At 38.2% G+C, this 26,767-nt stretch overlaps 1 protein-coding gene across 4 annotated transcripts; it reads left to right on the top strand.

The window, feature by feature from the left end:
- The first annotated feature begins 98 nt into the window (after positions 1–98).
- On the top strand, positions 99–26,560 carry flvcr2b (FLVCR choline and putative heme transporter 2b). 4 transcript variants are annotated; one of them, XM_081602322.1, is made up of 11 exons: positions 99–1,114; positions 4,951–5,092; positions 12,649–12,789; positions 14,215–14,282; positions 15,395–15,498; positions 16,529–16,639; positions 17,442–17,547; positions 17,697–17,808; positions 19,713–19,768; positions 21,722–21,878; positions 23,095–26,560. In XM_081602322.1, exons 1-10 carry the CDS (start codon positions 539–541, stop codon positions 21,803–21,805), a joined length of 1,500 nt encoding a protein of 499 aa, XP_081458448.1. In that variant the 5' UTR covers positions 99–538; the 3' UTR covers positions 21,806–21,878; positions 23,095–26,560. The 4 variants fall into 4 exon arrangements, with proteins under 4 accessions (XP_081458448.1, XP_081458447.1, XP_081458446.1 ...); XM_081602319.1 differs by lacking the exon at positions 99–1,114 and adding an exon at positions 1,968–3,272; XM_081602321.1 differs by lacking the exons at positions 99–1,114; positions 21,722–21,878 and adding an exon at positions 1,964–3,272.
- The last annotated feature ends 207 nt before the right edge of the window (positions 26,561–26,767 follow it).

A 26,767-nucleotide genomic window follows, 5' to 3' on the forward strand; every position in this document is an offset into this window, starting at 1 on the left:
GATACCAAAACGTATCTCATTCCATGTTATGCAGCTTGAACTGAACTGTTCAAACAGCCTCGATGAAGTTCTTTTTTTGTATTACTAAACTCCGCCCTGGTGGCCGACTTGAACCGACTTCTTTTAAGATTTCAAAGCGGCGAGTTTGAGTCCGGGTGGAGGGTCAGAGCGGGCTTCCAAACACGTGTTACATCGACCTCCAAATCTATATCTATTCATGAAATATTCCGCTGAACTTTCATGCTGAGCTTATTTATAGTTTGAGGGGAACAGTGTGACTACTAAACTTGTTTTCGAGGAGGAAACGCGCTGCAAACTTTGAGCGGCACTGTACTCATGTGTTATACATTTGTAACAAACAGAAACGTTTTGACTTGAACTCGTTTTTTTTTCTTTTTTTGCTGAAAATAGTTATTTGTAACGCATTTTGATCGTTTTATTTAGCTTTAGTTGTTATAATATAAACGAGACACAACTGGAAAGCACTGCATGATCCTCTATGTACTGCATCACTGATTCCACTGAGAAGACCTGAGACATGAGCGAGAAACACACGCTGGAAGACACTAAACTAAATCCGGAAGACTCGGCGAACCATGCGAAGCTCGAGGCGGGCGACGCGTCTAAGCTCCCCGGCGACCGGAGCTCAGAGGACGGCCACGGGGAGCCGCAGCCGACCCGTCTGTACAAACGCCGCTGGATTATCGTGTTTCTCTTCAGCTCCTATTCGCTGTGCAACTCGTATCAATGGATCCAGTACGGAATCATCGGAAACATCTTCATGAAGTTCTACAACGTGGAAGCGTTCACCATAGACTGGATGTCGATGATCTACATGCTGACGTACATCCCGTTGATCTTCCCGGTGACCTGGCTGCTGGACAGAAAGGGGCTCCGGGTGATCGCGCTGGTGGGCACGGCGCTCAACTGCGTCGGGACGTGGGTCAAAGTGGCCAGCGTCCGGTCCGATCTGTTCGCCGTCACCTTCCTGGGGCAGTTCTGCTGCTCCTTGGCGCAGGTCTTCATCCTGGGGATGCCGTCGAAAATCGCCTCTGTGTGGTTCGGTTCGGAGGAGGTGTCCACCGCCTGCTCCATCGGAGTCTTCGGGAATCAGGTGATGCAAGTCTGTGCTGGAGAAATAGGTCAAATTAATTAATCACCCATTTTCAAAGATTTTCTGTAAGGTCCTTGCTTCACTTATGGAGCACCGGGACTGCCAAAATCAAAAATAAAGAATATAAATAACTCAACAGAACAATCATTGTGGCACATTAACCAAAAAATAAAAAATAACACAAAAAGCACAAGTCTACAAAATGTTGTAGTACCCACTTCCAGTCTTTAAACTATATATGTTCAAATACCTCAAAACGAGTTCTGAATGGCATCACTGACATAGATATTTAATTTTTATTTCAATAATTGCATTCTTATCACAGTAAGTATATGTAGAAATTAATGACCTACAAAACTGCAAAAAAGAAACATTTTATTCAAGAGAAAAATAAATTTGTAAGTATTAAAACACCATACATAAATTAGTGATACATGATGCATAGATAAATAAAATTTAGAAAAAAGAAGGGAATATTATATACAAAGAAATTGAAAGAAGGAAAAAAATAAAGGAAATAAGTGCTATAAACTAATATTGTACTATTTCAATTATTCTAGTCAATGCCACAAGGTATGAGAAGATCTGCTGGAGATATATATTTTTTAACACACTCAGCATAATATACTGCTCAAAAAAAATAAAGGGAACACTTAAACAACACAATATAACTCCAAGTAAATCAAACTTCTGTGAAATCAAACTGTCCACTTAGGAAGCAACACTGATTGACCCGACGAGGGTCCCCGTTGTCAATCAGTGTTGCTTCCTAAGTGGACAGTTTGATTTCACAGAAGTTTGATTTACTTGGAGTTATATTGTGTTGTTTAAGTGTTCCCTTTATTTTTTTTGTGCAGTGTAGTTTTCTGTGGAAATATCTCTTGAGTCAAGAATTTGACAATAAGAGGCCATCATGCAGAGCTGGGGATGTTGCAACTGAGAGCAAGTTCAAATAAGAGATTCAATAAATAGGAACAAAACATTTTAGCTGTCAAAGCTTTGAAAAATGTTTTAAAAAAGACACACGCACAAACACAGTGACCAGTACAATGACTTCATTTTCAGGATATTAGAAAGTATGATGTAAGTTTTTCCTTAGAAACAGCACATAGACTGTTGCTTGCAGTTTGTGTTGAGAAGTAGCAAAGACTTGTAAATATTAACATTTGTAGCAAGTTTCTGCCGTCTACAAGCATTAGTTTTTACAAGAGTTGTTTAAGACTTTTATGTTGAAGAGTTATTTTCACTTTTACTAATGGAAGTCTGTGTTGGAAATGGTTTCCGAAGAATTAGACTTTCTCATTTAAAAGTGTCACCTGACACGGTTGATGGTAATGAATATGTGGGCATTCTAGTACGATCACATGTTACGACACACCACTATTCATTCCAGCTGCGCTCGCATCTTTCTGCAGTGTCCAGACTGGAAAGCAAGCGGTTGGGAAGCACAATCTGGAATCCTAAGACAGCTCACTTTGGCCGATCCAGGCAGGGGCCCCGCTTCAGGACGGCTGAGATGCCTCAAAACAATACCTTGAAAGGAAACCGTGCAAATCCTGAACTCACCGTTGAAGAATGGCTGCAGTCCAAGGCTGCAAAGGGTCCCTCTCTGGGCCTTGCTTCTCTGCAGTGGAGCTCGGGGCCCCATGGCAGAACACTCTCCTCTGGCTCCAGATTGGAAGTTGGGGCTGACCAAGCTGAGCTGTTCCAAATAGCCAAAACCAAGCTTTACCATCGTCGCTGGGTCATGCTTTTTCTCTTCAGTGCAGTCTCGGCTAACAATGCCCTCATGTGGCTCCAGTATGGCATCATTACTAACATTTTCATGCGCTTCTACAACGTCGATGCCCTGGCCATCGACTGGTTGTCTATGATCTACCTGCTCACATACGTGCCCCTTGTTCTGCCCGTCCTCTGGCTCCTGGACGACAGGGGAATCAGGGATGTTGTCCTTGCCGGGTCAGCCTTTAACTGCATCGGTGCCTGGATAAAAGTTAGCAGTGCCAGTCCGGATATGTTCCTGGTGACCTTCTTTGGACAGTTTGTGTGCTCAGTTGCCACAGTGTTTGTTCTTGGTATTCCTTCTCACCTTGCCTCAGTTTGGTTCGGAGAGAACGAAGTTTCAACGGCTTGTTCCATCGGGGTTCTGGGAAACCAGGTTTGTCTGAAGAAGTCAACTGATCAAAAATAATCTTTCTACTTATTTTCTCAAGTTTAAGTTTGGTTTAGTTTGTGCATTTTAGTGAGGAAAATTTTTTTTGGTTTTGATGATGATTTCAACAAGGCGAAACTAATATGTGTGGATTGGTGATATTGAAGTCTAACAAATAATTTGCTTACGCTCACACTTTTACACAAGTTTTATGAAAAAGTGTAAAATGTACAAATGTCTGAAAGAATTAGGACACTTGCATAAACATTAGTTTTATTCAAGCATGTTCATATCTAATATAGAGTTTTTTTCAGGAAGTTAATTTTAGTTAATTTATGGTGGACACCAAAAAAATAACTTTTTCCTCATTAAACAAACTAATAACTAAAATATGGAAAAGTTTAGGACACCATCATGTAATTCTACCAACTTTAGCTGGAAAAAAACTCTTAATCTTGTATTCTCACTTTCAACTTTGAGATCTTTGAGTCATTTCTGGCAAGTTACACCACTGCAACTCAGTGAGATTAAGATCTGGACTTTGGATAGGTTCTGATCAGAACAGTTCAGTTCTTCAGTTTGAGTCCTTTTTTTTTTACGCCTCACGTTTTACTGTAGCGTGGCTGCCTCTGATACATATCAGACCTGTCCAGATTCTGCTTCAAAGCAACCATAACACTTTTACTTCCATGATTTAGAGTTGGCATAAGTTTATTTTTCTTAAGCCAAACATGTCCTCTGTTCTGGTGGTATCAAAAACTATTCTGCCCAAAGAACATTGTTCCAGAACTCCTGGTTTTTGTCTTCATGTTCTCTGGCGTTTGTGTTTTTCTTAGAGTTCAAAGGTTTTTTTCCTTGCAAATCTCCTATGATAATTTAACTTGTGCTGTCTCTTTCTGATTGGACAGGTCACTTTGTGTCACTTCAACATTCTGGAGCACACCAAGCCAACTGTATGTCTGAGGGCTAGAAAGTGCAAAACGTCCTTAAAAATGCTGAGTAATCACGCTCTAATTGTGTGCTCCTCATGTGAAACACCTCAGTTCAAACTGGACCATTTTAAGTGATAATACGTTTTTGTGGGGGTCCTAATTTGATTTTTACCAGAGATTGAAATTTTTTAAATGACATTTTACAGAAAGTTTTGCGGGGTTTTGCTTCAGTTTTGATTTAAGTTATATTCTTTGAAATTCCCTCTACAGTTGATAACATCAACTGTGTACAGTTGATGTTAAATATCTCTCTGGACATATATCCAAAAATGCAAGCAAAACGCATTTCATGTGCAGGTTGTGCTCATATTTTCGATGCTTGTGTCTATTATATTTGGTGTAAATTTGTAATGTGATATTTTGTTGGCCGTAATTGAAATACCCCTAAGAGTTTACATATTGATAACTATTGATAACATATTGATAACGGTATTTGGCACTGAATTATCTGTTTACCACAAGGTCTTTTAGTTTGTTTGAACTATCAAATATTAAATCAAAATGTCCATTTTCAATTCCATTTAGCTTAATTAAATAGCTCCCGTTCAAAGCATTTTACTCTCACTTCATTTCAGTTCCATCACACATACATTCCAAGTGATCCTAGTTTCTTTTGGTGCTGCTTAGATCACAAAAAAGGTGGCACTTCTTTTCATTTTTAATTTTGTGTTTCTGTGTTCTCTAACACACAGATGGGCTGTGCCATCGGGTTCCTCTTACCTCCAATCCTGGTGCCTAACTTGGAAGACATGGACGAGCTGGCAGAGCACATCAAAACCATGTTCTACATAACAGCAGGAGTGGCTACTTTTCTTTTTATCCTCGTTATCTTTGGTAAGATAATTCTCACACATAAAAGTAAAGCCTTTTATGTGCCAAGTCACTACTTCCTTATCTGGCTGTAAAGCAATTAAGAGTTGATTTTTTTCAGATTATTATTTTTTTCTTTTTTAATTTAATTTGGAATGAGTAGAAAAGATGTTTTGAGCCTTATAACTTAAACAGAGTTGCATTTCTCAGGCTGGCGACAAGATAATTAAAGATTTTTTTTTTTAGTTTAGGCAAATATTAACTTGAATAAATGGGATTTTACTGTACAGTGAAAGGGCAGCTTTCTGTGAATGAATGAAGAAGTAAACCATCAGTGACAGACTCAAGCTCATTGTAGAAAAGACTTTGCATCATTCTCCCTTAAGTATTATTCTTTTTTCTTTCCAGAGCTCAGACATTTAGAGGCGCATTGTGTGGGTCTATTTTGGACCGGGCTAATGGGGAGTCCTTATTCAGCAGATCTTTACAGGGATGGTTTTAATTTCCACACTCTGACAGAGAGCACAATTCAATAAAAAGGAAAATCCGATGACATATGTGTACGCACTGGGAGATTCATATCAAAGATCATTAGTCCACTCAGGAGAAATGTCCTGGCTGAAAGGCTTTCCTGAACAGAAGTCAACAGTATTATTTTGTCGCAGCAGGGTCTGTAACTGATGTATTAGAAACAAAGAAACCAAACGCCACAGGAAAATTCAGTACATTGTGGTAAAGGGAAGTGGCGCAACATGTGATGATGCACAGGATACATGATGTTTGGACAAATGGTAACGTATAATGATCTTTGAATTTCTGTGAACTGTCTATTTTTTTCTTCCTGATTTGACATTTTTGTCCAGCTGTGAGGTCTTTTTATTATAAACTGCTCATCTATTTCACACACCTGCATCTTAATGCTCTTCTATAGATTGTAAATTAATCACAATGCAAAAAACGACAAAAAACTACAATAAACAGGAAAACAGGAAAACAGTTTATAAAGGAAAGAAAAACAATTCTCAAGAAGATTACTGTCTTCTGTTAGCAGGAAAAGAGTGGGCCCACTGGTAATCACTCTAGCATTCCTTGAAACAAAAGGATGTTTGTGAAAGCATTTCAATCTAGTACCATGCGTAACATTCAGAATAACCACTGTGTGAGTTTGTGTTGTGTGACAGTCTCCTGTTGTAGCTAACTGCAAACTTCAGCTAATTTCTTCCAACATGTGACCAGCTGAATGCTGTGTCACGTGCATTTTTCAATCTGACATCTTTGAAGGTGGGGTTAAAATTATGCAGTTATAGGTAACAACTATATGAACATATTTTTTTTCTCTCCAAACTCATTTTACTACATCATGCCTATGGGTTAAAACGTTTTCAAATGAAAATCTGGTAAAACTAAAAAACAACTATGTTTGTTTTTACTTTATTTTTCTGAGTGTTAATTTATTGCCTAATTTGTTTAAGATTTTTTGTCTTTCTTTTCTTGGGTCAACATAATTAAAGTCACTGTGCAATTTGAAATCAGGTCACGTTTTCATGGCTTAACTTTTCAGTGACAGAAATTTTGCATACCAGTGCACTAAGCTTGAGAAACATTGCTTAGTTTAGCATTAAGCCCAGGGAAAAGGGTGTGTGTGTGTGTGTGTGTGCGTGCGTGTGGGTGTGTGTGTGTGTGTGTGTGTGCGTGCGGGTGTGTGTGTGTGTGTGTGTGTGTGTGTGTGTGTGTGTGTGTGTGTGTGTGTGTGTGCGTGTGTGTGTGTGTGTGTGTGTGTGTGTCAAATCAGTTCAGGGATTTCACAATATGGGAATTGGCTCTTTTAAAACTGACACATTGCATTTTTGCTTAATGTTCCTCTTATATAGTTTCAGTGGGCTAAAAGTAAGAAAAATGCAATATCTAATTAACAATAAAAAATATTTACATCTCCTTCAAATTTTATTTTTTATTTTATTTTTTAAAGTTATTTAGCTTTATATGTATATATGGCATTGATATTAAATAGTTCTGGTCGGAAACCCTCTCCAGGACCGTATATGGACCAGAAAATTTAGCCTGAAAAGGAGAAGTCATGACTGGACACAAAGCTAACACTTGATCACCAGGCAGAAATGAGCGAACCTCAGCACGGCGATCAAACAGACTTTTCATTTTCCTCTGCGCTTCAGTCAGCCTCTCTTTAGCAAGATCCCGCGCCAGATACAAGCGTCTTCTGAAACCATTTACATAATCCAACAAGTTTGTCGGTGGAACGGATTCTTTAAGCCCGTGCGCTACCACAGCCAACGGACCCTTAACGTTGTGCGCAAAAACCAGTTCGTTTGGGCTAAACCCGGTGCTTTCCTGGGTTACCTCCCTGGCGGCCAGCATCAGCCACGGCAAACCTTCCTCCCAGTCGCCCGCCAGTTCTGTACAGTAAGCTCGCAGGAGAGACTTCAGAGACTGGTGGAAGCGCTCTAACGCCCCCTGACTCTCTGGATGATACGCTGTTGCTTTACTGTGTCGGATCCGTAACTGCTTCAAAACCTGACTGAACAAATGTGATGAAAAATTCGTTCCTTGGTCAGATTGTATGACTTTAGGGATGCCAAACACCGAAAAAAACTGAGTGAGCGCACGTACAACTGACCTAGCAGTTATTGACCGTAATGGATAGGCTGCTGGATAACGTGTAGTTTGACACATCACAGTGAGCAGATATAATGACCCAGCCTTTGAGCGAGGTAACGGGCCAACGCAATCAATTATTAAGTGCTCAAACGGCTCAGATGCGGCAACAATTGGGCGTAATGGGAACGGTTTCAAAGTCTGATTGGGTTTAGCAATGAGCTGACAGACATGACACATCTTAATGTAAGACGATACGTCCTTTTTAATACGCGGCCAGAAAAAATGTCTGAGCACCCGGTCATACGTTTTACGTACTCCAGAATGGCCCGACTCGTCATGAGCAACTTTGAACACTGCGGAGCGGAGTTTAGTGGGAACCACTATTTGAAATACTGGCTCACCCACAATGTCAGCATGGGGTAACCATTTCCTCACCAACAACGAGTCCTGCAGGAAGTATCCACATGCACAGTCCGTGATTTCACTCAGCGGGCGCACCTGATCGAAGAGACTCTTAAGAGAAGCATCAGCTTGCTGCTCCGCCACGAACTCGCTGCGAGACAGAGACATGGGAAAACTGGACAATGGAAGAGTCATTTTTTTCACACATTTTTCCTCTTTCCCGCTCTGAGCACGCGTCATGGCTCGAGTAACTGCGCATGCGGTAAAAACATCCGGGAATTCCCTGTTATTCTCGTCAGTCTGAGAAATGACTCGTTTAATCGGCTCCGACTTAACAAGTCCATCCAACTGCACAATCTCCGCCCACAAATGTGTCCCAGCTAAACCGTTACCTAAAATCACAGAGACTCCGTCAATCGGCAAAGCAGGGCGCACAGCCAACTGTGCGTCACCCGTAAATAGTTCACAGTCGAGATATACTTTATGTAGTGGAACAAACAAGACGTTTAATCCCATTCCTCGAATCGGAACACAGGCACCTGTCTCAGATTCAACCGAGAACGGCAAAACATCAGCTCTAATGAAAGAGTCAAACGCGCCAGTATCCCTAAGGATCTTAACTGGAACCTTCTCCGTGCTGTTTGGCAGTGACACATACCCATCACGAATAAACGGCAGATAGGAGACGCCTACTTCAGAACGCTGAACGTTCTTCGCGTCCTTTAGATGATTCTGCACCGGTGCAGCCAAACCAACACCTTTAGGAGCAGTCTCAAACCTTTGCATTTCAGCTTTAAGCTGATAACAATCCGCCTTAATGTGTCCGCGTTTGTGACAATAATGACAAACCCGATCATCCCGAACAACCGGACTTTTAAATCGTCTGGCCTCATTTAGCTCAGCGACATCAACCCGATCAATGCGGTACTTGCTTCGCCCAAAAGATTGTCTGAAACCAACCTGATCTGAAAAATCCTTATGCGTCAGAACGTATTCGTCTGCCAACACTACAGCTTCAGACACGGTCTTAGCTTTCTGCTCATTGATGTAAGTTGCTATGTTTTCCGGCAACCCGTTTTTAAACTCCTCCAGCAAAAGTAGATCGCGGAGCTGATCAAAGTTTTTTACCTCCTGTGCAGCGCACCACCGATCAAACAAAGCGGTTTTTACACGCCCAAATTCCGTGTAACTCTGATTGTCGGATTTTTTAAAGCGGCGAAATTTTTGTCTATATGCCTCGGGTACAAGTTCGTAAGCCTTTTCCACTGCACTCTTCACTTTATCATAATTTAAACTGTCACCAGGTGACATCGAGGCATAGGCTTCCTGTGCTTTACCCGTAAATACGCACTGCAAAAGCAACGGCCAAACATCCTTAGGCCACTTGAGTGTCTTAGCCACACGCTCAAACAAGACAAAATACTTGTCCACATCCGACTCTGAAAACGGTGGAATCAAACGAATGCATTTATTAATGTCAAACTGGGCCCCTGCCAGACCACTGTCCTGATCAGCAGAACCGCGCGCTGAGTCGCGTTTCGCAACTGCCTCCAATTCCAGTTTGCGCATTTCAACTTGATGTTGCAGCTCCAAACGACGCATCTCCAATTGCAATTCCATTTTACGCACTTCAGGGTAAAACGGCCCTACTTCACCCTGTGTGTTTGGTGCGGGAGGTGGCAAAACCTCTTGCTCAACCAATGCGGCGTATAAACGTCCTTTAATAACCCCCTTTTTCTCTTGTTTAACCACAGGTATGTTAAAATGAGCAGCAATGGCTATGAGATCGTTTTTAGTAGTACTATTAAACTTCTCCAAAGAGGGATCAGCTACAAAACTTTCCAGGTCAAACTCCATTTTCAGGACAAAAATTAATCACGTCACAGAAAGAAAAAACGCCAGCTAAGCGCCAACTACAGCGTGAAGTGAAAACAAATTGAAACAAGTGCACAATGGGTCCAAAGTAACTATGTCCCCACTATACTTTACCTGCCTGCCACGACTCGCCTGATAAACTGATTCCTGGCTCTTCACGTGGATCGGCGGCGGGTTTATTAAGCACCAAACCAGTAAGAAATTAATCTTACGGACTGCCCCCGAGATCACTGCTCGCACAGTGAACGCTAACCGCAAACCCCCACGACACTATCAAAATAAACAGGTGAAGTCTAAAGCGACAGCACCTCTTAGCCTAGCAGGAGACACAGTCACTAAAATAGAACCAACACTGATGCACAAGCTCAAAAAACATTTCACTCACCTGCATATTGAACCAACCTACCAAATACGCCACAGCTGCCCAAAACAAGCCGGCCAAAAAAAAAACGTGTCACACCCAAATGGTGACGTCAGTGCTCACTCCTACAAACACGAAAAAAGATTAATGACAAAACATCACGCCTTCAACCATTAAGTTTACAAACTGTAGGAATTATTTGCTTTGGACGAGCCCCCATTTGTTACGACTGGCTCAATGTCATAACAAAAACATGAAACCATACCATGGTTAAAGTGAAATAAAGTAAATGTTTATTAACACAAACAACTATCAAAACAAAAGAAACTCAAAAGTGCAAAAGACGGGGAGCTGGAGCCTGGCAACTACCATTGCCTCTGCAGAATGGACGCTGAGGGCCACAGGCGACAAACCACCAACGACCAGTGACCAACGACCAGCTACGAGCCACCCAGCGCCGCTGAAAGACGGAGACAGCCAGCTTTAAGTATCCTGCACTCCAATCACCCGATCAGGCACACCTGCAAATGGGAGGAGCACAAAGAGGGACAACAAGACCAGCCTACAAGGCCCAGGGCCGTCACAGAACTCTAATCTAGAACCGTAGACAGAGGAAAGGTTAGCCGCTCAATTCCGGCCAGCTAAGCAAGGTTAGCGTCATCAACTAAATAATTCGCTCTCTGGTTACCTAGCAACAACCTGTTGAGTAACTTGTGCGGCAGCAGTTTCATTACTGCTTAAAAACAAACTATAGCTGGAAGTAAAAGGAGAAAATTAATCTAATAGCTCAAGAGAAAACTCTGGATAAAAGACGAAAGGTCATTTGACCATTTTGGCAGGTTTTCAGATATTTAAAACAATCAATAATTATTGCTATTAACTGACATGAATCGCTATATCGTAATACAGTTTTCATCCATATTGTTCAGCCCTAATCGAAAGTGCTTATTTTTCATTCCACGGGATGTACTTTAGAATAGTTGAGTTTTTTTGTTTTACTTGGAAATGAAAACAAAGCTCAAACTAAAATATACTTTGACTTTTTCACTGTTAGCACATGTAGAATTTCCTTCATTTATTTCAAGCATGGCAATTTTTTTAAGCAACATATGGATCTCTTCATGTTTTTCGTGAGACAATTTTATTCCACTTAGTCTCATCATATGACACATAAACACATAACACATCCAGACTTCCATGCAAAGTGCCATGTGTGAGAGCCGCCCTGCTGGGAAGGCCATCTGTAGCCCCGCAACAGTCCTGTGAGTCAGCAGGGCGGACAAAGTCCCGCGAACGAGAAATTTGCATAAACTGTGTGCAGAGAGGTGAAAGAACAAGTTTGACTGCTGCACTAGTTTGCTAAAAGACACTGACCGCACATGCATGTAAAAATGAACAGCTCGGTGTACAAAAAGGTTCCTGTTTTAAGTTTTGATCTTTAAATTTCCAGCAAACATAAGAAACTGGTAAAAACAAACAAACAAATAAAAAACAAGATTGGTGCATTTTAAGTATATTTTTAACTATGTTTCTTAATTAGCATAGTAGCAATTACTACAAACTGGTTAAACAGAGGAGAAGCTGTGAGAGAAACACAGACACACCCATCTGTGTTTTTCACTAATACGGTCTCAGTAAGAGGATTATGCACAATGCAAAAGTGTTCTGAGAGTTATTTATGAAAACAATGGGATACATTTTCACAAATGACTAGGGATGGACCAATATATGATCAGATAAAATTATATTTACGATATTGCTGATACAATATCGATATGTTGTATGATATTGCATTTGTTTACCTAAACGTTCAATACTAAAAAATGTCATATTGCGCCTCGGATTTAGTTTTAATACCTCACAATCATCACTGTCACATGTCCAAACAAATGCCACGCAAACACAACAACATGACAACAAGTTGGACATAGATAGACATTAACAAATTCAAAATTCCACTTATGGGATCAATACTGATATGTTACAAGATGACTGCAGATACAATATGCCTCCCTACAAATGACCATTGTGTCATAGACCGTTTCCCCTGTTATACTTGATATCGGGGCTCATTTCTTTAGATGTTTTTATATTGTTTAACAAGAAAGCGGTGTCTTGAGGCGATGCCTTAAAATTCATCCATGCATGCTCCCATTTAACGATATCATCATCTGTGCTTTACATTAATTAATAAAATGTAATAAAAACAACCAACTAACTGAAATAAGAAGCATTTAATGTAATCTAATTTCAGACTGGGACTCCCACTAAGGTAATATTTTGATTATATTGTATCTTACCTTGTTTTTTTCTCAATATATGTCAGTTTTCCAGGAGCGCCCGAAGCTTCCCCCGACTCTGGCGCAGGCCTCAGCTCGCGCAATGCCACCAGAGGACTACTCCTATGTAGCGTCCATCCTCAGGCTGCTTCGAAACAAACCCTTTGTGCTCCTCATCGTCAGTTATGGTCAGTTAAAATGTTTTACTCTAGTATTACAGCTAGTGCTTGTGACCACTTCTGTAATAAAGTGCATTAAAAACATTTGAAATTGGTTATTGATTTTAAAATTTGGGGTCACAAAAAAAAAGAAAAAAATCTGGTAGCATTATACCAGTCATTGTTTCCACAAAATATCAAACTGTGTTTATTCTCTTCCTTGATTAGCATTGATTACAGTAAAAAAAAAAAAAAAAAAAACTTCCAGGAAGGCCTGAAGACACTCTATTTATTGACTGACGAAGTACATCTTATCGCTGAGTTGTGGATGTATCCATACACGCAATTATCACCGTTATTGGAAAACCCATTGAGATCATAGGGAACGCATGTTGGAGTGGTGGAAGGTTTGCTCATCTGCTAATGTTTAACTACTAGTTGGCCTCCGTGTGACTGAAAGATCACAGCACAAGTTCATATTTTAATTCTTGGAGCTCCAAGGTGAAATCAGTTACAAACTGAGCCAATAATGACAAAAATCACTTTTTAAATAAATATTTTACAACAAAATGAAGATAATCTTCTTAAAAAAAATTGACTCTCCACAAATCATGCATCGTCTTAGACTTTTCTCAAAATGTGATTATCCTCTGGGTGCTTTCACTTCTGTCTAAAATCTATAAATAGGTAAAAGAAAGTGTTTTGTTTTTGTTTGATTTTCCTCATTTTAATTCAAATGACAAGTGCAGGACAAGAGTTTCCTGGCACCTCCTTCAAGTGACCCTTTGGGTCACAGGTCACTGGACTCAGCCACGTTCAACTGTCTCTGTCACTTCACTGAGCTCTAGTTGTTTTTCATTTGAGTCCAACTGGATTTAAGAACCTCCCTTTCCTTATTACTCCTTATTATTATTGTAATGTAAGATTTATTGTAGTATAAAATTACTATAATTTTGTTGTTGTGTAATTGTTCATCAAGAAATATAGTGACGAGTTTCAAGTAGACGGCCAGAATTGGCCAAAACCAAAACATTAAATAGTTTCATAAATACTTGAAAAAAATGGAAATGCACACATTGAATTGTTAAACTTTGATGTTTACTGGTAACGTCAAAATGGGTGGTCTGCAGCTGGGCTAGGTTAGCCAATTATCTTATAATGGACTGTGACACAGGAAATATCAAATAACTAAACTATTTGTAAACTGGAGATATGATGATTTGAGGAGAACCAATAAGAATTATTGAAGGGACTTTTACATATATTTACATTTTCATATCTGTTTAGTTTGTTAACGCCATTTTATAAAATTATTACATTTACTAAAATTAATGTTATTAATTGGATTGCGGTACGTTTGGAACTAGATCGTTGTCAAGTGCAGTGTCTGATTGTCCAAAGTACAGCTTTTGATAAGTGGGCTAAAGAAATAGATAAAATGGTCTCTCCTCATAGGTCTGAATGTGGGCTGCTATTACGCTGTAGGAACCCTGCTGAACCGCATGATCATCGACCGTTACCCTGTGAGTTCAAAATTCATCTGCAATTATCTCAAAATTCATTTATTATTTGAAGAGTTTATTATTTGAAGTAATGCACTGATCAGTCAACCCAATCGGGGTAATTTTACCTTGACTGGCTCTGACTAATTGTCAACGCTGACTAATCTGTTTTTTTTTTTGTTTTTGCTTTTGTTGTTTTTTTAAACTCCCACACTTTTTGGTTTTACGTTTCAATAGTTGTTTCATATGTAATAAATTAATTTTTTTTTTTTTTTTTTACTTTTCCATCTAAAAGATAAAAAGGCAAAATTTTTTGGTATTGGAAAGGTACTTTTTTAATAAAATGGGTTTAGTTTGAATGTCAAAGCATTGAGTCACTGGGTCATCGTGTGTGTATGACTCAAAGAAACAATATCTCATGCTCTGCCTTTTTTTAGAACCAATTATCTTATTTATCTTTTTATATGTGGTTGTACCATGGACTTTTTTTCATCTGCAATAAAGATCGATCAATTTGTCGATTGATTATTGAGTTTGCTTTTGTTTGGCATTTTGTGAAATGAGGGTATTAGTTACGAGCTGGTTTTAAAGAAGTTTGTGTAGGGATGTCTGCTCCATGTTGTTCCTTGTAAAGATTTTAACTGATTCAATTTTGGCCAGATGCAATAAAAAAACAACATTTTCCCTTACCACATTCCTACATTAGAAGCCAGCTTTAAACTGTTTGTTTGTTCATAGATTTGTGGGCACAAAAACAGGGACATATTTTATCCAAATGTCACCAATTTCAAACAAATCCACCAGAAACCTTCCACCTCACAGTGGAAAATGTGAAATTTTGAAATGGAAATAGTGTAGAAACTCCGTACAACCTTGGCATTAAATATAATGCAACTAACTGCTAGATTAGCAGAAGCTTATAATCAAAACACTGCACCATTTCACGTTTTTTTTTTGTTGTTTTTTTTTTGTTGTTGTTTTTTTTTGCGTAAAATCCCAATAAAATGTCTTGAAGTTTTAAATACCTTGCAAGGCACATGTTATTCTCAGTTAATTTCTATTAATAACACACTGTCTTTTAATTGCTTCGTTGGGAACTTGAGCTCACTTCGTCTTGCTGTGTTTTGTGACAGGGTGAAGAAGTGAATGCTGGGAGGATTGGGCTCACAATTGTCGTTGCAGGGATGGTTGGCTCACTGATCTGTGGAATCTGGCTCGACAGAACAAAGACATACAAGTAAGTCAACATGAGTGCAGCAGATCCTGAGAAAGGAGGATGTTTGGTTTATAAAATTAAAGAGACATGGATAAAGAGAGATATAATTAGAAGTCACATGTAGCCAACTTTCTAAGAAGCTATTGAATTTGAACCTAAAGTCAGAGTCCCATATTTAAATCTTTATACAAAGCCTCTACACATGTTGTCTCTTCCTTCCTGTCTTCTTCTGTAGTGTTTTATCTGTTGGCTGTTTAGTCTGCACGGCTGTTTAACCAGGTGCAGCCTGCTGTTACGACTGTGATCCCTCTGTCTTTCTCATGAGCTCTCAGGCTGTGCAAATAATAATGCTCGTTATTTTCAGCTGTTCTCCTCAAAAGACTTTTGCCCTGCAAATGGGGAAATACAGAAAAAAATACCCTGCTATGCGCAGTAGCATCTGGCTTTTTAGTACAGTGGAAAATGTGGGACTGGTTTGCTGTTTCTCTGGTAATTCTGCTCTAAGACGTTTATTATTAGATTTATCCTCTGACAAAAAAAAAACGGCACCAATTTTCAATCTGGCTAGAACAGTGGACACAGCTCACCTTTGCTGTACAGAAAACACTTGTAAAATCTCACTGAAAGGCTCTGAGACCTAGATTTTAAAAGCTGTTGGACCAGAGAAAAGCTGACGTTTGATGTTAGCAGTCGGTGAGACAGCCGGCAGCTCCCCGTCAGTCCTGCTGTGTGGGTTGACTTCAAGAGTGCAGCAAAAAACAATAAATCATCTCAAAGCATTGCGCTTTCCAGTTATTGTGGTGCAACTCACTCTGTGTGGCTATTAGAGTGCCATAGCGCAGGAGAAATCCTCTGACTGTGAAGAGTGTTTTGCTCAGCAGTGAGTCCAAGTAGGTCTAATTTGACCATAATAAAAAAAAGATTTTTTCTAGAAATAGAAAAAAAAGAAATTCCCACAAAGTACTTTAAAATTTTTGTTGTGTAAAATTTTTGATTTTTGAGAAGAGGTGAAGCGAAACATTTCTCATATTTGACATGTTTATTTTTACAGACAAACTACTCTGGCTGTGTACGTCATGACTCTGGTGGGTATGATCGTATACACTGCGACACTCGACCAGGGACTCCTCTGGGTGGTGTTCATCACTGCTGGATGTCTTGGGTATTATTATTTTCTAATCTTATTTAAATTAAGCAAAAAGTAACTTAAAACATCTGGGGTATGGGCCGTGAAGAGAATTTCAGATTACGGAACAAAATATGACAAAATCTTTCTGATCAATATTGAGCTATTGAATTTTTTTGCTCATACTTTAGTGTAAAAATAAAAATCTAAATTAAGGAATTTTGACAAAATATATTGAACAAACTCCTACTACTTTCTGTATTTGTTGCTAAAAAAATAATAATAAAAAAATCCAGATAAATTGTTCTTGTCTAACAAAAACTCATATGATTCTACCTAAAAAAATGGAGCTAATGTGAATTAAAACAAATTGTCCTTAATATTTAGTACCAGCAAACAAAATGAGATATAATTTAAAAAAAAAACCTAACACGTCATCATGGTTGTTGTCATCGTTTTTCTCCTTATCAAAACATATTTGCTGACATAGAAAATAGAAAAGTGTACTATCTGAAAGACTTTTGCTCGCTGTCACTTCTGTGGAAGGAAATAAACTTCCTACAGTGGCTCAGTAAAAGTATCCGATGCCAAAACTTTGTTGTTAGGTCTAAAATCCCTGCTGCCATAAAGCAATAGAAAGATTAGAGTACTTTTAGGAGGTACAAAGTTTTCTTCCACATGTTAAGTGTCATGAAAAACTCTCCAACAGTTCAGTGGACGTAATACTGAGACTGAATAAAACAAATATTGTCGGTTCAATGAATCAGATTGCAGCTGCAATTTTTTTTTTTTTTTTTTTGAGCGTGATGTAATTTCTTTTGCATGCATCTGGCTCCAGGTTCTTCATGACAGGCTACCTGCCTCTCGGTTTCGAGTTTGCAGCTGAGCTGACATACCCGGAGTCAGAGGGAACGTCTTCGGGATTGCTGAACTGTTCAGCACAGGTGAAGCTGTGACTCATGCAAGACGTTTATTACACAGTAGTAAGAAAATCTAAAGAGAGGAATACATCTTAGGATTTTAAAAGTTATCCCGATAGATCTATATTGTTGTTTTGTTTTTATTTCTAACTGAACACGTTGCGCACGCACAGGTGTTTGGCATCATATTCACCATCTGCCAAGGGAAAATCATCGACAAGTTTGGGACGTTGGCAGGAAACATCTTCCTCTGTGTCTTCCTGCTAATTGGCTCAATAATGACAGGTATGGCTTTTGTGAACATATAACTGCATGAAGCAATTTCTAGGTATTATTTTGAAGTCATTCATACTGAGCTGTGCAACGCCAATGTTTTCATTTCTCTAACTCTGTTATTGTTTGACTAAAGCCTCTGTGGAAGGTGGTAAATTCCAAGAATGTTGCTCTTTATGTCTGCGTATCTTTAAGCTGTAAAAGCTGGTTACATTTCAGGAAACAAATAATTTTTTTTACTGCATAATGTCAGTTCTGTATTACTGTAAAACATGATGTAAAAAGACACCAGTTTTATCGGCAAGGAGTAGAGAATAAAAGAGGACAAGATCTTTTAAAGGCACCATACTATTATTTAATAAGAACAAAATCTTGTTTTTCTGCATATCTGCAAAGTCAAACTAACACGTCATCTAAAGGTTACTATTAAAAAAATACCGTAATTCCACAAAAGCATTTATACCGCTTGACCGTTTCCACATTTTGTCACATTGCAACCTAAAAAAAAAGAGTAGGTATTTATTAGAAGCCTTTATGATAGATGAACACATTAGTGCATGAGTAGTAGTGAAAAGCTTTTAGTTTTTGTTTTTTTTTCCCTTAGAGAAAACCTTCTAAGCCTCAACTTAAGAGTTAAGGCTGTTAGAGCTGCAAAGGACAGGGTGATGTTAAAGTCTATCTCATGCTTTCACACACACACAACAGCAGACGAGCGAGTACTTTTGATGAAACCATTTCGCTGCATATTTATATTTTAGGTGTGCAGCATTTTGTTATCGTCTACACTTCTGTTAAAATAAAATGTTTCTTGTCGCCGTTTGTGTAGTTACTGTGACGTTGCTTTATTCTTTAGTCACCACAAGGGGGCGACACGCTCACAAACTCCACACGTTTTACTTTCATATGAACTATTTTCTCTAGGGGGTTATCTTTCAAAGGTGAGAGGGTATAATCAACTCTCAGATATTTTTAGACATTTTGATGAAGCAACATGAGGAAGCTTTAAGAATACTTTTTTTCTTTTATAATATCAACTCAGATATGTTTTAAAAAGTACTTCTGCAGGGGTAAGCAATGACAGAATTTGAAAGGGATAAAAAAAGTAGATAAAAAAACTGCTGACACGTGCTAAAATACTGGAGCCACCCAAACAAAGTGTAGCTTTAAAAGAATCACATGGGGAAGCGATTTGAATTGCATGCGGATGATGTAAGGTGCACAACAGGTTATTCAGCTGCTGTGCAACAATGCGCACAGTAGCAGAGTGCTTTCTGTAATTAAAGGTTACTGACCTTCCTCAGTCAATACAGAACCACTGAAGTGTTTCTTTCAAGGTCTATTGAGAGCTTTACGAGCAATGTGTAACTTTTAACAATACGCATTAGGCACTGAGGCGATAAACCTCGCGCTCTCTAGAAAAACAAGAGTCCATGATGAGTCTGTATGCTCTCAAAGGTCAGGAGACTGACTCATTTGTTTGCTCAGAGTTCAGACTATCAATAACTTGTTTTGGTCGTAATGGGTTTAAAGGAAAAGGAACTGCTTTCCAGAAAACAACAACAACAACAACTTAAATTTGATTTAGTTTGCTTTCAAACTAAATTTGTCAATTATTCTCTTCTTGTGGAATAAACAGAGCTGTAAAATCTTTTATATCCATCGATATAAAAGCAGTGTGAAGGTTTTTGCCACTTCTCTCTTTCTGCAAAGTCTTTAAAAATGTTCAGCTTATGAGGCACCAGTTAAGACTTTAATGTGTCATTGTCTGTGTATGTATGACTGCCTATTCTTCCTCTCGCTGCCATCATTTATGCTTGTATGCAGCATAACATTTTACTTTCATTTATTTTTCTTTTTTACAATATGACCATTTTATGGCATCTCATGATCTTGCGCTGCGTCTTTCTGTGTTGTAGGTTTGATCAAGTCTGATCTACGGAGACAAAATGCAAACCGACTGGCCAAAGAAGAGGTAAGTGGTGAAGGAAGGTAAGGGGATAGTGCTTGTGTAGGGATAGTCAAGGAAAATTGGGAACATAAAGTGAAAATGACAAAATAATGAACTAGATCACAATAAAACCACGATAAAAGATTATTTATCATAGCTTATACGTACTAAATATGCCTTTATTTACAATAAGATTAGTAAATGCAGAATCAAAGCTATTTTCGAATAACAATTGTTATTGTTGCGACTTTTTTTTTTGCATTTGCTTGTAAGGCACAGAGTCACATTTATAGCAGTGATGTCTATTTTTTAATCCCATATGTATTCTGCACACAGGTGTATTCAGACATAAACTCAAGAACAAGAATAAAATGACAAGAAGATACGAGATGCACAAGTCTTAGCTAACATACGCTGCCCAGCCAAAAAAAAAAGAGAAAATAGAGACAGTAACAGATTTTTGTTAGATCATCTTAATGTTTGATCTAACAAACATTATGTCATGCTTTCAGCATGAAATGAAATGAAAGGCAATCATACATTGCCTCTTTTTTTAAACGTCAGTTTGAAAACCTAAAAAAAAAGTTTCCTGATACACAAAGTTGCAATTTCACCCCCAGAAATCCTCAAATTCACAATGACTTCGTCATTTCAAACAGTGTCACTAAAGTGTTTATCAAGTTTTAAGCACTCAATGACTAAATTCAGTGCACATACAAGATTTCAAAATTGCGTATACAGTGACTCAAACACAAAATGTACTATTCACTCTGTCAAAGCGAGTTGCTCACATCATACATGTGGAAGAAGAAGGATGAGGGGGAGGGGGATGAAACTTCATGAACAGCGAGTCACAGGGTTTATGACACACATTGTCAGCGTGAGGCATTCTGTGCAGAAAACCTTTTTCATCCTCTTTGTGCTGCTAGTAAGTTGCTGAAAATAATAACACTAACAATCATAAAAAAAAAGAATCACAGTTTTATTTATAGTTGCCTTTAAGACCCACATGTACATTGAACCGGATAGAAGCGGTGGAAAACAGCATGGAGTACAATAGTCAACACAGCAGGCAAAGACCTTGTGTTTGATCCTTCACTGCATGGCCATAACTCACGATGGGGGTGCAGGAACTTCCCATAGTTAAAGGGAAATTACATTCTCGTGGCGATGTGAAACCCTTGATGATGCCATTGTGGTTGTATGGCCAGGAAAGCTTCGGGACTCGCCAAACAACCTACGTTGTTTGGCGAGTACGTATAGCAGACTGGCGTCATGATGCCCTGAGACTAAAATACTAAAATAAAAGACTAAAATAAATAGCAACACTTAAAAGGTCTTGAAGGCCTGAATACATTTTCTTTATCTTCATCTGGTGTGAAAGTGGGCTTAATGAATGAAAAGCTGCTCACTGTATTGAACGGAATCAAATTAAGGTGAAAACTTAATTAAATCACTCTTCTATAAATGAGTCTTTTAACTGTGTTCTGGATTAAATGTCTTTATTTGGCTGGGCAGTGCATGTTTGTCTACAGCTGCAATCAATCCAGAGATACTGCTCTTGTGATTCACGCTGTTTTCGAACTGTTTAGTCATCGTGTGTTCCTAATTCTGGATGGGCCTCCGAGCTCTGTGGTGAAGTTACTGCTGAGTGCTGACAGTAAAATCTTGGGTTTCATGTGCACACATTCCTCATTTCGATTCTAGATGTGCCTGAGTCACCTTAAGCTATACTTTTGGCTTTTGCAAACTTGCCCCTTTGCACTTTCTGCAGGACAACGAGGCGCTGACTTTGAATTTTTTTCTCCCCTTCAATTCAGTAGCTTGATCAGAGAAGATTCAGTGGCTTTTAATGAATAAGCGACGCATTATGTGATTGATTAAATCTCCGTCAGTTTCTCCTGAACTTCATCCCAGACAGGAGCCTCGTGCGTCTGTAATTGCTGAATGAGAAGTGATCGGCAGCTGTTGTTTTAGGCGGAGAGGCGGATGCTGGAGCAAGACTACGGAGCGACAACCCAAATCTCACCCCAGCCACAAACTCCTTCCTCTCAAGCCTGATCAAACAAAAATTTTCTGTGCACACAAAAAAAAAATCTCCTCAAATTTTAGCTCAACACACAGCATTAGAAAGGTAGGAGCACAGAACAATCACACACCATTGTTGATTATCTTGCCACCTTCTGTACACTATTTCACTGCGCACCTTTAAATCTCTCCACTCTGTCTCTCTGTATGTGAAGATCAATGCTTAATCAACTGTATTTTTTAAAATTCTTTCAGTGTGTTGCTTGAAATGATTTTTTCCCCAGATTCAGCGAATTAATCTGAGCGAGCAAAATGCGTTTTGCTCAAATTACTTTTTTCAAATGCATTATTACGGACACTGAAGAAAATACATTTAGCTAACTCACCATGTAAAAGGTACTTTTGCAAAAGGAAAAGAAAAATCCCCAACAGCTGAGCATATTTGTTAGTCTCTTAAAGATTTTTCTTTCACATCTTATTTTAAATAATTTATGGATAAAATTTAAAAATCAAACTAATCTCTGTTTAAGGGTTTAAGTGTAGCTCAAAGGAAGTCGGTAGAATAAACCAGATCATATTTTCACCGTTTGTTTTCCTCATAATTTGCAGCATTAAAGTAGCCATATTGTGAGACTGTAGTTTGGCATACTACTGACATTTATCTTTTTTTTTTAATAGCAGAATTTCATTTAAGCTTCATGTAATCTCTCATGATCCTCCCATCACCGTACTTTACTGCCTCCATCTGATGTTTTTGTTGCTTTAGCTGTGAGAATCTTTGCTAACTCTTTGTCAGTCAGGACGAGAAACACTTGGCATTTCCTGTTGAAATGTTTAATTTTGTGAGAACCCATCCACAACTTCAGCAGGCTTTAATTGTGCCGTCTGCAGTGTGGGGTAGCTCAAGAGGTAGAAATCTTGTCAAATCCCCAACACTATGCACTTGGTGTATATGAATCACCTCATAAAACTGACATAACCTTTGACCTGCTCGACATTTTGTTATGGAAAATACCACAAACTTTGTATTTTATTGGGATTTTATTTGATATAACAACACAAAGTAGTGCCTGATTGTGAACTGTTAGAACTCGATAGTTTAATGTTTGTTTTTTTTCTCTTTACTTTTAATGAATTAGCATGAAATGGTTCTCATTTGTTGTTGGTGGTAAGAACCAAACGTACTCAGTGTGAAGCATTATTATCAGGCATGTTTTTGTGTAAATACGCTTACTATGTTTGGCTAAACATGCAAGTCAAATGGCTAATTTTGGTGTACATATAGACATTTATATTAACTTAATACGTTTTTTAATTTACAGAAACCTCCTGATTCCACCATGGGAAACTTGGACTTACCCACCATCATCAAAGAAGTCCGGTTATAGAGGAATTAATTTAATCTTCGACGATTTTAATATGAAGGACTGATAATCATGAAACCATCAGATTGTTTTCTCTTCTGGATAGACTGAGACAAATGTGTGAAACAATGCTGCCTTGACAGTTTGATCTGTCAGTATTTAATTTTTTTATGTTTATTAATATTATCTGACTAAAATAGAGCAACAAAGTTTGATACTTTGTTGTTTCACTTTAGATTTGATTTCATTGCACAGTAGTTTTGAGATTTAGGTGTCTGATTATGTCCAGAGTTGCTGGGAAAACTGAAATCGTAATAGTGTTTTTTTTGGTTTGTTTTCTTTTTTTTTATTAATATTTTTTTATTTTTTTGTGCAAACCTCACAAGGTGAGGGGCAGTGTTTTTACTACTAGAGTATGTCAAAACCCAATTAATGAAAACAAAGAGAAATATCTGCACACTTTTATGAAAACAGTCACAACTTGTGCTGCTGTAGTAGAATCCAATATTAGAGACTGACTTAAAGGGGCAGTGTTATATAAAATTGACTTTCTTGAACTTTACACCATGTTATAATGTTATTCCCTCATCAAACACATACCTGAAGTATTGCCTTGATTCTTCCATTCATGTTTGAGAAATTATTCAGTCTCCCGTGGCAACCATTCAGCTGTGCACAAAGCCTGGGGGGACCTAGCACCACCTTCGAGATGCAACTTCACCTTCGTGCTGCAGTTTTGGAGCTTCTGAGCTTCCGCCTCACAGAGCAGACCTCCCCAGCAACTGCCCCACTCAGCTCCTTCAGACTAGTCAGCAGCAATTAGTGAACACCTGGTGGATCTGCTGAGCTTGTTATGCGAGCTACTTCTCAGTGCAACGCTGGTAAAACCGCTGTTGAAGGGTTAATACTTCCTGAATGATGTGATTACTTCCTGAAAGTGAGAGTTTTCAGAGAAAGAGACCCAATTTCAAGTCACTAAATACTGAAGTCAAATTTCTTTTGAGTGATATTTGTTATATGCAGCATTTTTATAACAACTGAAGGCAAAATAGTTAGTTGATTGTGCCATAAAATTTCACTATGTGCCTACAAAACAGATAATATTTTCCCCTTCACAGGAGAAAATATCCATGTAATTTATCAGCGAGCAGAGCGTTCAGTTTTCGAAGGGCTGAATCTAAACAGCACGTTTCTGGTCACGCTGACTATTCAAAGCACTTTACACCAAAGCCAGATTCAACCAATCATGCTCACATTTGTACAAGACGTAGATTGGTAGACAATTTGGCACATTGACAAATGGCAGAAATCAAACCCACAACTGTTGGATTGCAAGACAATTAATTAGCTGCTGAGCTGCAGTTGCCCTTGAGCCACAATCACCCATAAAGCCCTCTTTACCTTCTGTGAAGACAAGTCATCACTCCCCTTGCAAACATGTACAGTGGCCTACAGTTATTGGTGCCCCTGGAGAAGAGGTGAAGAAGCCCCTTACATCAATTGTTATTAGGGACATTTGGCAACCCTGATATTTGTCCTCTTAGTTTCAGTAGCCTACTTTAATTTTCTTTAAATTTTCTCTACCTTCCTTTTCACTTGGTAGGGACCTTGTGTGTCATTGTTCCAGTTATTTCACTTTTGTTATTTCTCCTGTTATTTCTCTTTAGGTTGGTAGTTATTTTTCTTTCAACCACTCTAATGACTAGACTAAATTTCTCTCACGTCAGCTGAGTGTTTTTTGTCTTTCACATTTTTGAAGACCGTCACTAAATCTAGCCTCTGTGTTAAGTCATATTGGAAACACATTTTGAAAAAGAAAAAGATGGTTTTCCAATTAAACACTAATTACCTTGGAACTCTAAAGAAACAAATGGCAATCGTATTTCAGCTACATTCTTAGACTCGATTATTTTTCCCCGGTGGATTATTCTTTTCAAATTAAAAGATGGATTTTTCTAAAATTGGCAGTGCAAAGAAATATTTAAGGTGCTATACTGTGATAAAAATGATGTAAACTTTATAACTGTTTTATTTTTGAAAAATAAGACTTATTTATAACAAAAGAGGGATTCTAGTTTCTTGCAATCATACTGAAGTTTATTTCTTAGGGATTTAAGTACATAAAAAGAACTAGTCAGAAAATTAGAGAAGAAATTTGGGAACAATATTGATTCAGCAACACAGACCCACACCCTGCATGCAAACATCCACACTCAGGCACAGGAATCAAATTAAAGTTTGGACTAATCCTGATTTATTATTATTTTTAAAGTTTTTGATTCTCTGAATTAGTAAAATACAATAAGTGTCAGACAAACAGCCACACTTGCTTACAGGCACTGAATGACTCTTGCTCTGATTACACTTTATAGTTATTATACTTTAGACGCTCATGGATGTCATTAGAGTGGGATAAGAGGTTGTTTTGCTAATCTAAAAGGTTCATCAAGGATATTTTCAAGGTCAGTTAGAGACAGTTATAAAAGTGTGAAAGGTCAGATTTGAAGTGTTAGTGCTGAGTGCTAATTTCACTTAAAAAAAAAAAAACAACTGACTTTTCACCGATTCAACAGTCTGGACGTTTTCCACATGTCCTCTTGTGTTGACTGGTTACTTTGTTTTCACAGTTTTACGGATTATCACTATAAGCACACTTACTCTCTTATGTTCCTCTAGAACCATTAAGATTAGCATTAAGCATTATTGTCTTTTTTGGTCATTTTTGTCAAAAATGTCTCATGTATTTTCTTGAAAACTGTTTTATTTTTATTTTGCCATATTGTTTTCAGCTGACACTGGTGTTGACTGACACAAACAAATGCTGTAACACAACCTCCAGAGGGCGCCCTTCATCCATTTCTCTGTTTGACCAGTGCACATTCAACAGTGGAACAGCCTGATTTTTGTCATTGTCAAAAATGATGGCTAACCATTGTTCTTCAGTTTTCAACAGTTGTTTCTTTTGAATTAGACTGGCAATTGAGATATTAAAATAAACAAGAGAAGCAGCTCTATAAAAGAAGAAAAAAAACACATCTAGCCTATTTTATCTTTTAATTTTATTGCACTTTTTTCCACATTTTTCCCCCCCCACTACATAAATCTAGGTGGAATCTTTAATTTATTTTTGACTGACTAACCTAGAGCCTCATAATGTTGATGAGTCACTAACATTGTCACTGTATATCACAGTTCATGTCAGTAGAAGGATATCCATGATTAAGACACGGAAAAATATTTTGTAATTTAATTTGTACAAATATTCCTGTTTACTTTTTTAACATAAAATTATTTTGTAAAAGTTCTTCTTACAATTACTTGTCACATTATGTGCATTTCACAATGAAACTTACATGTTGTACTCTCATGTTGTCTGTTAATTTCAAGCCCAGATTCACCAGTAAAAGTCTAAAATTAACATTTACACAGCTGATCTTTTTATTATTCCTTTTTCACAAATGGCACCAATCTGAAAGAGAGGTGCGTTTAAAGATAAAACTTACTTATATCAGATCCAAGTCTACAGATTCATGTTGAAGTTTTAGTAACTTCAGCATGAAGTTACTAAAAGTTATTAAACTACGCAACCTATGTTGTTTTTGAGAATGAACTACAGCAACAAAATGTTTTT

This window comes from Poecilia reticulata, chromosome 21, assembly GCF_904066995.2.
Source record: "Poecilia reticulata chromosome 21, P_reticulata-male-v2, whole genome shotgun sequence".
In the NCBI taxonomy this organism is placed as follows: Eukaryota; Metazoa; Chordata; class Actinopteri; order Cyprinodontiformes; family Poeciliidae; genus Poecilia; species Poecilia reticulata.

Coding starts and splice junctions, on each gene's coding strand:
- flvcr2b (XM_081602320.1), top strand. CDS start 2,370: ATGGAAGTCTGTGTTGGAAATGGTTTCCGAAGAATTAGACTTTCTCAT. Junction 14,283..15,394: donor TGATCATCGACCGTTACCCT/GTGAGTTCAAAA, acceptor GTTTTGTGACAG/GGTGAAGAAGTGAATGCTGG. Junction 17,809..19,712: donor AATTGGCTCAATAATGACAG/GTATGGCTTTTG, acceptor TCTGTGTTGTAG/GTTTGATCAAGTCTGATCTA.